The sequence below is a fragment of the Vulpes lagopus genome, chromosome 1 (assembly GCF_018345385.1).
Source record: "Vulpes lagopus strain Blue_001 chromosome 1, ASM1834538v1, whole genome shotgun sequence".
Lineage (NCBI taxonomy): Eukaryota > Metazoa > Chordata > Mammalia > Carnivora > Canidae > Vulpes > Vulpes lagopus.
This window is the reverse complement of record NC_054824.1, coordinates 84,656,888-84,671,224: the sequence shown is the minus strand read 5'-3', so window position 1 is coordinate 84,671,224 and position 14,337 is coordinate 84,656,888. Positions and strand designations below refer to the sequence as shown.

Sequence of the window (14,337 nt, the reverse complement as noted above, 5' to 3'; positions counted from 1 at the left end):
ACAGCTGGGTAAATGCACTCTGCCCTCATTTCCACAAGACCATTTATATTGCTAAAATCATTTCAGTCGCCCTCCTCTCATTGCCTTTGCAACAGTTTCCCAGCTTGTTATCATCTTAGCTCCACCCTGTTATCATCATCTTAGCCCTACCGTGCCCTGCTACTTACTCTCATTCTCTAATTCTATCCTATTGACTTATTCCTTAGATGCTTTCCCATCCCAGCTTTTTGTCCTTATTCCTCTACCATCAGTTTGCTTCATTTTATAATTTATGCCAGGATTTGTCGGCTCTTTTAAGAGTGTAGAGTGAAGTGATATCACTTAAAATGAAAAATTTTTCAATGTTTGACATTCAAAAGTAGGGAAGAACAGGAGCTTTGGTGCTATACTCTTTGTCTTTTGGCTGCTTACATTTGGGGAAGTCAGCAGAGCCTAGCAGCTGACTGGAAGGTTTTAGGAACAGAGCCTTAAAGTTGACCCCGGAAATAAATGCTGTGGCTCTTAATAAGGTCATCAGGTTCTTATCTGCTAAGTGTGTGTGTGTGTGTGTGTGTGTGTGATTGGTTAATTCTGCTGGGATGCCATGAGATAAATGAGGCATTAACACTTAACAAGAAAAACTTCTGAATTAAAAGCACTTAAGTGACAAAGGCTAGAGTTGACTACAAGGTGTATATATAAAGGTAATTTATTAACTCAGATGTGATTTTCTTTTATTTTTCAATGGGTATTGTGGATGTTTTGCAAACCTCCTGGAACTCAGCATATTCCACACCTATTCTTGAAACTAAATCAGGTCCCAACGCTCATCCATTTCTTGTTGTAGCCACAGAAAGCCCTTGTAAATACAAGAGTTTGCAGCCAGTCTTTCAAACTACACGTGGGTAGTGTTCCTTAGCTGCTCACACTGTTTTATTATGTGACATCAAGAAGTAGCTGGTTAAGAGGCTTGGCCAAGGCTTAACTAGCATCATCAAGTGATATATATATCTAAACCCTGGGCCCCCCAAGATAATAACTTAAATTGGTTGCTAAACAAATCGGGGAGGCTTTCCTTTTAAGGGCTCTCTCTGGTGCTCGGTTGCTTAGGTAGTACTTGAAATATAATCAAGTATAGGTTTACAAGTTAATGATCTTTTAAAATTAAAAAGATAATCTGAAAAGCTCCTACACACTGATATGGTATGGCTCAGTGTAGATTCCTTTGCATTTTATTTTTTTTTTTGTACTCAATTGCTTCAAAATATCTTACCAATCCACACATTTCTCTAAAGTGGAAGATAGGAGTGTCCTTTAACATGTGGTAATATTCATTTGACTCCTAGGGTCAAATGCTGATCATTAGGCTGGAATATTAGGAATCTCAATGTGCCAAAGATAAAGCCAAGGATCTAACTAACCATACTGGGGGTGGGGTGGTTAATGGAAATGGGAGGTGGCAGCTACAGTGCTCTCAGGTGGGAAGGGATGTAACGATATTTAGTCATGGAAAGACTTTACTGAGTGAAAAAAAAGAGAAAGAAATTATTACTACTATTATTTTTAAGTATTTTATTTAAATTCAATTTGCCAAAATATAACACCCAGTGCTCATCCCATCAAGTGCCCTCCTCAGTGCCCGTCACCCAGTTACCCCATCCCCCCACACACCTCCCCTTCTGCAACCCTTTGCTTGTTTCCTAAAGTTAGGAGTCTCTCATGGTTTGTCTTCCTCTCTACTTTTTCCCCACTCAGTTCCCCTCCTTTCCCTTATAGTCCCTTTTACTATTTTTTATATTCCACATATGAGTGAAACCATATGGTGATTGTAGGAGAAATTAAATGTCTTCTCACTTCCAAACTACAAAAGATGTATCTCCTAACATGTTCTCCACATACACAAATCTAGGTGACATATTGATCTAGAGCCTGGATTCTGGAAATTACCCAAATTTAAACCCCAGCAGCTTTACTTAGTGGCTCTAGTTACTTCACCTCTTTGTATAATGGAGTAGGAGTCCCTCCTAGGATTTAGGCAATTAAATGAGATCATGTAGGTTAAGTATTTAGCACATGTACAGAGTATCTTGTAAACACTCACTTGATCAGAAGTGACCACTTTAAAATTATCCCTAACTTCTCCTTCCTCCCTATCCATTGCTTTAAAAGTAACTCAACATAAGCATGGAAACAAGGTAGGTTTCCTTTGTGAGTGCATTACAGTCATCAGTGTGGAAACACAGGCTGCTACATTACAGTGTTAAGGATGGACCTTCTCTTCGTGTCAACAGAAGTCTTCCTCCATGTGGTGACTATCCGGATCCACAGCTGATGAGGACAAAGCTGAATCTTTGCCTGTACTCACTGTACCACTGGATTAATGTGTTCAGAAAAATTATACAATGCAATGCTTTGCCCAGGATGGAGAAAAACATATAAAGTTGGATATAATATAGCCTGAGGTAGTGCAGATCCTTGATAAACAATGCTAGAATGTGTGGAGAAGGAGACAAATGAGAAAGGAATGCTTCCATTGGCTTAGGAAAAAATTACTACAAATACAATGCATTCTTGTACTTTCATTCAATTATTTTGACCCCTTTGGAGATCAATATTTGAGTGGAGAGTGGAGAAGTATATGTATGTATGTGGTGGAGGACAAGATGTATCAGTGACCGCAAACTGACACTGCAAAGAGTCAGCACTTGTCACTGTGGTAGACACTGAAAATGTGCTGACACACCAGTGAAGATGGATAATCGTGAGCTCTTCAGGGGCTCTGGATCTCTGGTTCTACTTGCTTCCTCTTGCTGGCTGGCAGCAGCTCACCAGCTGCCTTGTCTGCTCTGGACTGGCTGGGTCAGCACAGCACCCTGCTGCCCACACAGTGCTCTCTATCAGAGCGGCTGTAGCCACCCCTCCCAAGCATCTCTCCCGTCCTGACCCTGTTCTATGGAAAAATACCACTACCAGCGTCTTCCTTCTTCCCATTAAACCCATCTACTTTGAGTCCAAGTAATGGGCAATCTGTTCACACAAGTACTTCCTTTCCCCCCCCTTTTCTCTTTCTCCATCTCCTTCCTCCCTCTTCCTCTCTCTTTATCTCTTCTCTTTGTGAAGTAGGGCTCCATACAGCTGTAATCCCATGGACCCGGCTATAATGGCTGTAACAAGGACCTCCTAACCCTAAAAAGTCACAGAGGGGTGGGTGTGGTGGAAGTGCCCTTCCTGTTCGGTAATAAGCACAGCTTCCCCCTTAGAATGTCCACACTTGAGCCATGGATCTAAGGAAGAGGGCAATAGTTCTACTAATTTTCATCACTATGCTTCCTAACTTTCCCATAAGGTGGGAAATCGGTTCTAAACCCAATTCTGATGTACCAGCGGCTAAATGCAGGGCTGGTGCCTGGGAGGGCTGTCCTGCAGAGGGCAGTGTGGGGGCACAGGGATGTCATGCACCATTAATCACCCCGCGGTGCACTTCTCAAGTGTATACAGATGACTTACTTCTGTGAAGTCATCAGGACCATATGATTATGATCCACTTGCCCAAGTCTGTGATTCTCAGTTTGCAAGCAGAAATTCTATAAGATTTTTGGCATTTCTTAATTGTACTGGATCGAGTCCTTTCAATGGGTTTTTATGAATAAGGGAATGGTATTACAGGGTTGAGATTACCTGTCATCACCACCAGCAGACTAGCAGTATCTCCATGATCTCTGACCTAGCCCACCCTGCTTTCTTCTCCTCAAGTTTCCTATACTTCCATCCTCCTTCACCTTCCTCTCAGTCTATAAGTGTCATTTTGTTTTATTTTTTGAAATATATTAGCACATTTCTTCTTCTGGGTGGGGTACAAAGAAAAGATACTTTAATGCAAATTATAGTTGCTCATTTTCTCTAATCCAACTGTCCTATTTTCTCTGCAAAACCTCTTATTGTCCCTATAGAACCTCTTATTAACTGTATGTGGTTTTACTTAACCAGGTTACCTTAGATATGTCAGAGTCTCAAATTTAGAGTTGAGGCTATTCTCCCTCCCTCCAGTTATGGAATCCCTGATGTCAGATAACTACATTTCTTAATAAGTACCTTCTCAAGTGTGTTGAAATATTGGTGTCTCTAGACGAAGTAAAGAACACTGATGTTTAGTCTTTGGAGACAAGTAAACCGAGATATGAATTTTAAACTTCATATTACAATTCATATGAATTTTAAACTTCAAGCATTTGTATCACTATATCCCATCAAACTATTATAGGTTGAAGTCAAGGGGGGTTATGGGTGAAAGCTGAAGGCCAAATTTAGAATAGTTTGTTGCTGTTGTTTTTTACAAGCAGAGTTGGATCTTGAACAGTCATAAAATGGCTTTAATACTGCATCTCAAGAAAGCTCTCATTTAAATCGACTTTTATCCTAAAAAATATATTTCTTGTAGGCTCATCTAAGTCAGATAAAGCAAGATGGAGACATCTCTCCTAGTCATGGTATTTCTAGCTTTTCCCACTGAACCCATGCAGAAAAAACTCCTAGTGGCTTGTTATTCCAAAATAATAATAGTAAAGTTTTCGGACTTTCTCTTTTAACCCAAATGAACTTTCTGGCCCAGCATGTGCTAACTCTTTTGTTTGTTTTACTTATTCTGGTAAACATATTCCTATTCCTAATATTTGCCTATTCTAAATTCCATTTTCCTATTCTGAATTTTGTGATCAGCTGAATGAGACTGATCACTAGAAAACGACATAAAAATAGGGATGGTTAATGAAACCATAGACTTGCTTTCCTATTTGGAATGTATAAGAATTTCATCCATCGTACTTCTGAGGGGTATTTGTGTCTATGTTCAGCTCAGGGCCAGCTAGGCAGGGGGTCAGAGAGCCTACAGTAATAGCTGCTGTAGAGCAAGCTCTGAGATGGGCTCTCCTGCTAACACCAGGAAGCTGAAACAACTGAGTCCTCCTCTGTCTGCCTTAGGATCGTCTCTGGTCCCTGGAAATGTTTCTCTCTCCTACCATTTTATCTCTTCCAAAAATATGTCAGATAACTAATGTTTCCTGCTGTCATATGGAAACCTTTCTGTGACCATTTTTCCTCCTTTAGATTTTATATCATGTTTTAATCATTCATTCTATCCTTTCTCTTCTGTTGTTAAAAATACACTTTCTTTTCCCAGCCTCTCTCTTCTCCCAGTACCTTATCTCATGGAATATTTCTTCCTCAATCACTCTCACCGGGGCCATTTTTAAACTGCTGTCCATTTCCAGGATCTTACATCACCTCTGTTCCTTAAAGAGATTTCTGTTCTCTGAATATTCTTACAGTTAAATCTATCAGGAAAAAACAAAACAAAACCAAAAAAAAAAAAAAAAAAGAAAGAAAGAAAGACAAAAAACAACCCAGCAACAACAAAATCCACAACAAGGCAGTTATCAAAAGTAAGTCAGGAAATAGAGAGAGAAATTATTTCATTTGTAAATCTTGCCCTATGATATGGACTGAGGGCCTGTGTTTTTGTTTCAGTGACTGTATTCTTATTTTTGTGTGAGTTCATCTTTCAGAGGTAAGGTAAATGATGAGGTACGGAAATGATTTTTAAGTTCTCTACTGGAGAACTTAGTAATTCTCCTGAGTCCCTGTTTTGGCATACTTACTGAAAAGGACTAGGCTGGCGTTGGTGACTCCCAGATTGTTGGCAGCCACGCAGGTATAGTTGCCATAGTGCTCCTCAGTGACGTTGGTCACCGTCAGGGAGGATTGGCCCTCCGTGCTCTTAATCTCAAGGCCATTAGCACTGTTTATCCTAAGAGTTCAAAAACAGAAGAGTACAAAGGAACATGGATGAAGACTTGGTGTAGCGACCCCTTTTCATCATGGTATTGGAGGGCATGGAAAGGAATGTAGTAGTTAGAGCTTGTGGTTCCATGTTCAACTCCTCGTTTTAATTGTGCAACCCCACATTATCAAGGTCCATTGACAACCCCACAGAATCAAGGTCCATTGACAAAGGAGACTCAGGAATGGATGAGTTTCATTGAGCTTTGGTTTCTGCTACAGGCAAGAAAGATATGCAAGTGAAAACTACCCATGAAGCCCCTTCCCTCCCTCTTTGCATGTAACCTGAATGCTTTGGGGCTTTGGGTTAAGAACTAAGGCCCCAAAGTACTTGATAAAGAATTTAGAAAACAAAGAGTTTAACTGTATAAACCCACATAATTATAGCAGAGCTTGGTTCTGTCCTGAGGACCACCTAGTGGAACAATGGGGGCACAGTGCATTTGGCACATACCTGGTGTCATCCCGGTACCACTCAAAGTCAGGTGCAGGCACTGCTGAGGCCTCACATTTGAGTGAAGCCTTCCGCCCTGTGGTGGCTTCATTGCTCTTGGATTCTGTGATAGTGGGGGGATCTGTAGAAAAGACAGGCACACAGTTTACATGAGAGTCAGAGTTTCCATGCAAGAATGACTCAGAAAGGATGATCTGATCGAAGAACTGCATGAAAGGAATAGTCTTCAAGCTTCATTTACATGAACTTTGTGATCAGCTGAATGGTACTGATTCATTAGTACCATTAGTACCAATGGTGATCAGCAGAACCATTCAGCTGATCACTAGAAAACTAAATAAAAATAAGAGAAGATTAATGAAACCGTAGACTTGCTTCACTTAAATGGGACACTTCACAGGGTTTTATGGCAATGGAATCTAGGATTTCTTTTTCCTTACTCCGATAGACTGTCAATCATTTCAACCATAGATTATAATAGTCACACAATTTTTTCTTTTCATAAATTACGTGGTGATACCAAAGGACTTGGGATTTTAAACGTATAATATGAACATTTTTCTTTTTCATCATCATCATCATTATTGTCACAGTTTGAGATGGCAGTAAGAAGTCTGGTGAAAGTAATGAAGGACTAAAGTTCTCCTCCCTGATAAGCTAAGCTCAGCCTGATATTGCTGCAGGAATTCAGAAAAACAAACCGGTGTGATGCTTAGCTTTTCTTTCTTTTTTTTTTTTTTTCCTTCTAAGTGTTCCCTTATTGCTGTGACCCAAGTAAATTGTGCTTTTGTGTGTGAGAGTGCAGTTGAATCTACCCAGCCACACAGATGCCTTGCTGGTGTGTCAGTTTTCTGTGTTCTCTGGCAGTTGTATACTTGATATGCTCTGCTGAGAATTGGGCCTGCAAAACTATAGCAGGCATGAAATGAGCTCAGAAACACATCTGATATTCTAATTTGCCATGATTCTTTCAAATAATCCTACAGAGGGTGGAACAAGTGTTTACAGGTCCATGCGACTGAGGTCGGATTGTAGGCTCAAGCTCCTGGCTTGATGATTCTGTATTTGTACAGGTTATGGACCTTCAAGGAGAAAAGGGCTTTTCTGTCCAAAGGCCATTTGCCTGAAAGTGGCAGGTTGGCTCTGTGCACAAGTCAAAAATAGACCCAAACAATCTGTTTCGATTTTGTAGAGAAGAAAGCTTACTTAGGGAAATTAGCAAAGTAAACTAGTACACAAAATTCATTTAAATCTCTGCTCTTCAGCCCTTGGTTCAGGTACTCGTTTTTGATTTTTGTCTTCATATTCAGAACTATTTTCCAAGTTTCCTGCTTATAGAAGACTCTGATCTTCTTAGTTGAAAAGGATGCACAAAGCCATGAGGTTAGTCTGAAGTTTTCTCTCCCATTTCATTTTCACATCAGCTTGGACACTTTAAATCATTGCCAAAGAGAGGAGGAGTTAAGGCTTGTTTGGATAAGCATCACCGGCTCATGTGTAGGCAGGTGTGCCAAAGAGGGTGGTGGTTGTGGCTGTTTTGTTTTCGACTTATCTACTCATCTTTGTATAGATACAAAAAAGCCAGATGAATAGAAAAACCCCTGGATTGGAAACTAGGAATCCTGGAATTTAATTTGTTTGGTTATGTGGACCTCTCATCACACAGTTTCTCTTATGGAGCCTTGGTTTTAAAACCTATAACGTGAGGGAACCACAAATGACCTATAGTAACCCTTCCAGCTTTAAAGAAAACAAACCAATTCTAGTCAAAACTGTCCACCCTTCACAAATGGGCAGTTGGTATCATCATGACTCACGTGTATGTTCATACCCATAACTCACTTAACACTTAAGTTACTAACTTTCAAAACTATAACTCATTTATCTTTTCCATGAGTTATGAATCAGGGTTAGCAGTCACAAACAGGAAACCTGAGGTCTGATTCCGACTCTTACCTTAACCAGAACTGTGGCTTGCACAAGTGTCTCCACCAGTTTGAGCTTTTTCTCTTAAAAAAAGGAGTTAGCTTAAAATGATCACCAAAGTTCCACTTAAAATTCTTCCCTTTTGTGATTCACTATATGTACCATCATAGCACATTAGTAATAATTGGTAATAATTAGGAATAATTAGGAATAATTGGTGGTAGTGGTGTTGGTGAGGGAGATATTTGTATAGAGATGGGGCACTGAATCGAGGTTAAGAGTTTGGATTTAAAGTTTGATAGACAGGAGCTCAAAACCAGGCTCTATCCCTCACTGTCCTTCCTCATTACAGAAAATAGTGCTTTGTCTAGAGTCACATTGCCTCAACTTCCTCATGTATAAAATGCTGGAACCAGAAGCAGGGAGGTCTTCTTTGAGAGTACTGAATGAACCCAAGAGAGCTTGCATGAGGTTTGTGAAAAAGAGGCTGGAAAGGAATGGACAGATTTGAGATTGAGAGATAGGAAGCTTCAGGATTGACATGAATAGATGTGAAGGAGGGGGGAAGGAGGGGGGGTGTCAAAGGTAACACCCAATTTTTGGCTTGGGCATCTAAGTGATGCCCTGAGATGCACACTGAGAACGTAAGAAGAGAAATAGATGACCACAAACAATTATTACTTCCTCATCCTCACTTCATCACTATCGTAGGTTCTGAAGCCGCCAGTGACTCCACAATTTGTAGCATGTTGGCCAGAGAGATAATCTTCCTTGTGATTCTATTGACTTGTTTAGTTTCTCAGTTTGTAAAATGAGTTTTAGCCAGTGTTTATGAATCTCTGGAGCCACGTGGTGTGACAAACCGTTAATGATGACCACCTTTTTACTAAACCAACTCTAACCTGGGGCTGATTGCACACTTTCCATCACCTCCACCGCCAGTGCTCATTGCTGTGGCACCTCAATATAATAATGCTACGGTAAATGGCTTCCTGCCCCTTCACTGTGGGACCAGGAACACAGGCCCCATGGGACAGTTTTGTGGAAGAGTTCTTCCTTACTCTGGATGTTTCCTTCTATATAGTGGGGGCTTAGTCAGTATATCTCCTTGCTCTGAGACCCAGAAGGAACGAATGGTTCTGGCTGAGAAATCTGGGAAGAATAAATGAGGTTTCTTTGGCTCATCTCTGTCCTTGCTTCCTTTTGGGACCAACCTTCTGGCAGGGAACAGGGGTTCTCCTCTGCTTCTCCACACGATAGTCTTATTTGGGCTCTTTTCTTCCCACTTTCAGGTGAGTAGGCCTGCCCCATTCCAGGGCTGTCATGATTGGGGAGATAAATCCTCCACACTAAGTACTACCTCTAACCACCTTGATCTCTAATAATGGGGGCAATTGGGTTTCCCAAATACATCCTTTACTTATTTCTGAATTTGTTCAGAACCTGAATAACTAAGCAGTAAGTTATTTATTAACTCCTCAGAGATGCAAATATGGGAAAAGTGGCAGCGAATTAGGGTTGAACAACTTTAGGTGCATTAATTTTGGGATAGGATGACACTGGTAAATTATAAAGGCCAAACACTTGCTTCTCTCCTTGAAAATCTAGGAAGTTTTTCCTACCAAGGTAAATTCACAGATAGTGATAAATACACAAAGAAGTCACTGTTCCTAATAGTTTTTAGATGACACAATGGTGTAAGTCTGTTCACTCATGGCTTATTGGAATGAACATTTCAAAGTTCATTTATAATGAATTCTGTATAGGTGAGGCTGAGAAAAATTATTACAAATCACATTGCAGCATGCCTAGTGTACTTAAAATAATAGATGTCCATGCTCAAAATATCATTATAATAAAAATGTGGCTTAATAAAAATGCTGCACAGAGTTCATTGTTATTCTTTAGGTGACTTTGGAATAGCCTACCATTTTCAAAGGACTCTTTCGGTCTTTATTACTTCAAAATTCTGGGTTCTGAAAATATTAATAAGGGCTTTCTTCTTATATCACCAGTAACAAAAGTCTTTCAATTAGAATGAATAGGTAACAATGAAAGTGACCTAACAAACAGAGTATCATTCATTTAGTCATTCTAATTTTTTGGAATAATAATAGAAAAGAACAAAAATTTTAATAAAGGTCTCAATTTGTGGGCATTTACCATGTGTCAGCACTCTACTAGGCTTTAGGTATTCTTTTCATCCAAATAATAGCTGTCAAAGGTAGGGCTTATTAACCCTAGTTTATGAATGAGAAGAGAGATCTATGGAGGGATCTACATGGCCAGCATTTGATGGAGTCTAGATTGAACCCATGTTTTAAAGCCCATGCTCTGAAATTCTTTGGGCTTCCATTTGTATGAGTTCTTTTAAAGAGAAATGAATTCCTAATAAGGAAAAATACCATTTAGGGGAACATGTTAGTAGCGTAAAAAGTAAATGTTCTATTTCTGCTATTAAAGGGTAACAAGAATGGCACAGCATACAGTGTTCTAGGGGGTATACACCCGCATTAGAAATCAGGAGTTGTGGGCTCACTTTCTGCCTGTGCCATTTGGGTTGTTACCTCCTAGGGGCCATGTGTTGACCTCTGAGGCCCTCCACCTAAATGGAGATGATGATCCCTGTGACCTATCTCACAGGTTTGATGTATAGATCCAATGAAATCATGTATAAGGGAGCATGTTTAACACCTGAGGTGATTATATTTATTATTTTTATTTTTATTTTTACATTGATTATTTTGTTGCTATTATTCACGTAGTGTTTTGGAAGGAAAGAGGCACTGGAGTTAGAACTGGGTTAAAATCCCAACTCTATCTACCACACACAAGTTCTTTGATTTTATGGCCAAGAATGCTTATATTCTCTGAGCTCTGTTTATGTCCTTTCTGCAGAGGGATGATTTGACTATCTTCCAGGGTGAGTGTACAGTGGTGGACCAATCAACATAAAAGGGGCAGAGAATGGAGGCAATAAGAATGGCACTACCTTTAGAGAATTGAGAAACAATAACAGAACTAATTCAAAGTTAACTTTAAAAACAAATCACCATGTCTTAGCAATACTAAACTAAACATACTAAATAATGTCAGTGATAAAATAAATACCTGCTTGCTGGGGCAGTTCAGGCCCAATACACCTCCCTCCTTGGTTAGCCACTGCCCATGTGATGATTACAGCGATTCATACAAAATCTCTAGCACAGTCTTGGTACTCTGAAGGAATCCAGAAAATTATAGTTCTTGTTCACATTGCAAAGTTATGGTAGAAGGCTGGCAGTACTCTGGATTTGTATTGAATGTTTCCTCTGAAGGATCCATGAGCATTCGGACATGTCTTTACTAAAACTGTCTCAAATATAAGAATAAACTAAAGGTTGGCATGGAGAATGCGTTGCTGTAGCTATGAATATCGTGAGAAAGTAGCCAGTCTGGTTCCATAATGAGCATTTATTTTCCTAAAGCCTCATCATTAGGTGATTTTTGAATCAAAGCATTGAAGATTTCAGTTAAAATGCATATATATTATCTGGAAACAACAGATGTTTCCAGTCCCAATTGTAGATTCCATCGTAGGTAATCTATGTCTCATAAATGACTATCAAATATAAGGGCGAGTTTTATTTATTTTTTATTTATTTTTTTAAAAGATTTTACTTTTTTATTCCTGAGAGACACACACACAGAGAGGCAGAGACACAGGCAGAGGGAGAAACAGGCTCCATACAGGGAGCCCAATGTGGGACTTGATCCCGGGACTCCAGGATCACACCCCGGGCCGAAGGCAGGTGCTAAACCTCTGAGCCACCCAGGGATTCCAAGGGCGAGTTTTAGAAATGCCAGTATCCAAGTCCCCCTGCATCTGTGTTGGGTCGGTTAGCTCTGAACATCGATGTGGAGGCAGAGCTGACCTCAAAGGGAGACAAGTAGAGGGAAAAGACGTTACAGCACGGTGGTGTGAACTAGCTAGAGACATAGTTGTGGGAAGTAGGAATATTAGCTGGTTAATGGGATGGAGGGAAGACTTGATAGGTGGAGGCAGTTTTGGAGAAAAAATTCTGCAGAAATAGGAAAAGAGTTCAGCATAAGAAGAATTCAAACAAACTTAACAGTCTGCATTTATTGAACACTGACTATGCACTAGATATTATCCTCAGGATACTGGGCACTAGGATGAGGTAAACCCATAAGCAGCTAGTTTTAAAGTACTGTGAGAACTGAAATAGAGGGACTCTGTAAAAAAAAAAAAAAAAAAAGAGAGACAGTTGTCCTTAGGGATGGTATCTGGAAGAAATTAGCTGTCTTGTAAGATACAAGAAACCAGAAGTCCTATTTATTGTGCTAGTAATAAGCTTATTTAGTTGAAGAGATTTCAGGTCAATAATTTAGCTTCTGTAAACTCCAGGACCTCTTACTACATAGAAAATAGATTTTGCTCGTCAAATGGCTGTATGCAATGCTATAAACCAACTGTGGAGAAGGATTATCCAAGAGAAGTAAAAAGGAGAGACCGTAGAATCCAGCTTATGAAGTAAACAGGAGAAGCTGTTGTGTCTCCATCTTTTATTTACTGCTCTAGCTTCTCAGTGTCCTGCAACAAATATCTGTTGGCAACTGAGTAAATGAATCAATGAAATGCTCGTAGGAGAAAATTACCAGCATTGGGGGTTTTTCCCCCCAGTGGTACTCAGGGTCTGTTTCATTACAGTAAGTTATTTAGCCATTATTTATCTTAGCCATCCTGATCGCCTGAACTAATTCCAAACCCTGCGATTTGAAAAGGAAGAGGAATCAGTTTAAATAATGGGACACTTTCACAGTGTGTAGGCTTGGATGAAGTGATGAAGTAATACTGGATATTTCTCAGTAGGAACAAGTTTTGCTAGCCAGAGATTTCACTGTCCGTCTCAGAAACTGCAAGGCTAAAGCAGGGCGACGGGAAATGGTACAGCCCAGCGTAGACCAGGTCACCTCAAGCAAGTTTCCTCAACTCCCTATGCCTCAGTTTCCAAGGTTTTAAAGTCAAACTAGTGATGTTTATCTCATAAGTTTACTGTGAGAATTAAATGAAAATCCATTAGTCCAGTGCTGCACATAGTAGGTACTAAGGATTGAAAATGCCTTCTTTTTTCTCTTTTACTGAAAGCACGGGCTTTAGAATCAAATGGGCCAGAGTCTGAATCCCTTTTCTTACACTTGCTTCCACATTGGAAAGGCAATTTTCCCTACTTTCCCTGGTTCTGTAATTCAATCTTGGAGACTTTGTCTACTTAATACAACTACATTTAAATAGGACAAATTGTACAACAGTACAACAGGCACAATGGCTAGTTGTTTTAATGTCATATAAACATAGCAGATGAGGTTTTGGTAAAAAGGGTGATTACAAAAGAAATTGATATTAGAACATATTTCCTGATTTGTGACTGATATCATTTGCAAAGTTTGAAGAAATGTCAAGAGGGTGGACTTTACCTGTGAGTGCTTTACCTACTCATTCAGCAAACATTCACTGAGCAATTTTTATAAGGTCAGGCCTGGGCTAGGTACTTCTGGTTAGGACATACCTTCTGTATGTTTAACTAAGCTCATTATAAATCTTCATGTAATTTGTTATTAGGTATCATTTCAGAATCTCAAGGTTCTGTCTATATTCTTTTGTATTTCACTCATCAGTAGGAGAAGCTCACATCTTCATAAAAGCCTTTTTTCTTAAAAATTATCAGTATTTTCTTCTGCTCTAAGTTACACTATGGGGACAGTCAAGAAGGAGCAATGTCAGACTAATTGCGCTAATAATAATAGGGCCCAGACGGCTGGCTTTGATCTTGGGAACCATCTGCAATGCAGACCACTTTGATGTTTCACACAATGGAAGCATAAATATTTTCTATGTACTCCATGATTGGACCTTCAGAAATCTAATTAAGATGAAGGTCAATTAAGAGAAAATGAAATCTTAACTCTAAAAGTCAGAGAAGAGGTGGAAGATGATGGCATGGCTGTGTGTACATAAAAGAACCTAACTAACCTAATTATAAACTTATATAAACACCCAGAGAAATTGCCTTTCATGTAAAAAAAAGGTCCTAAAGCATTTTATAACATTGAGATCATTAATGTGTCTTTGAAACACACCC

General features: G+C 39.6%; 1 protein-coding gene across 2 annotated transcripts in view; it reads right to left on the bottom strand.

The window, feature by feature from the left end:
* LOC121500641 (limbic system associated membrane protein) overlaps nucleotides 1-14,337 on the bottom strand; it is a 650,912-nt gene that overhangs the window by 34,585 nt on the left and 601,990 nt on the right. For both annotated transcript variants that reach the window (XM_041772536.1, XM_041772544.1), the window contains exons 5-6: nucleotides 6,269-6,389; nucleotides 5,634-5,782 (exon numbers count right to left, since the gene is read on the bottom strand). In XM_041772536.1, coding sequence (XP_041628470.1) covers nucleotides 5,634-5,782; nucleotides 6,269-6,389 — 270 coding nt within the window. The remainder of the gene's footprint in view (nucleotides 1-5,633; nucleotides 5,783-6,268; nucleotides 6,390-14,337) is intronic.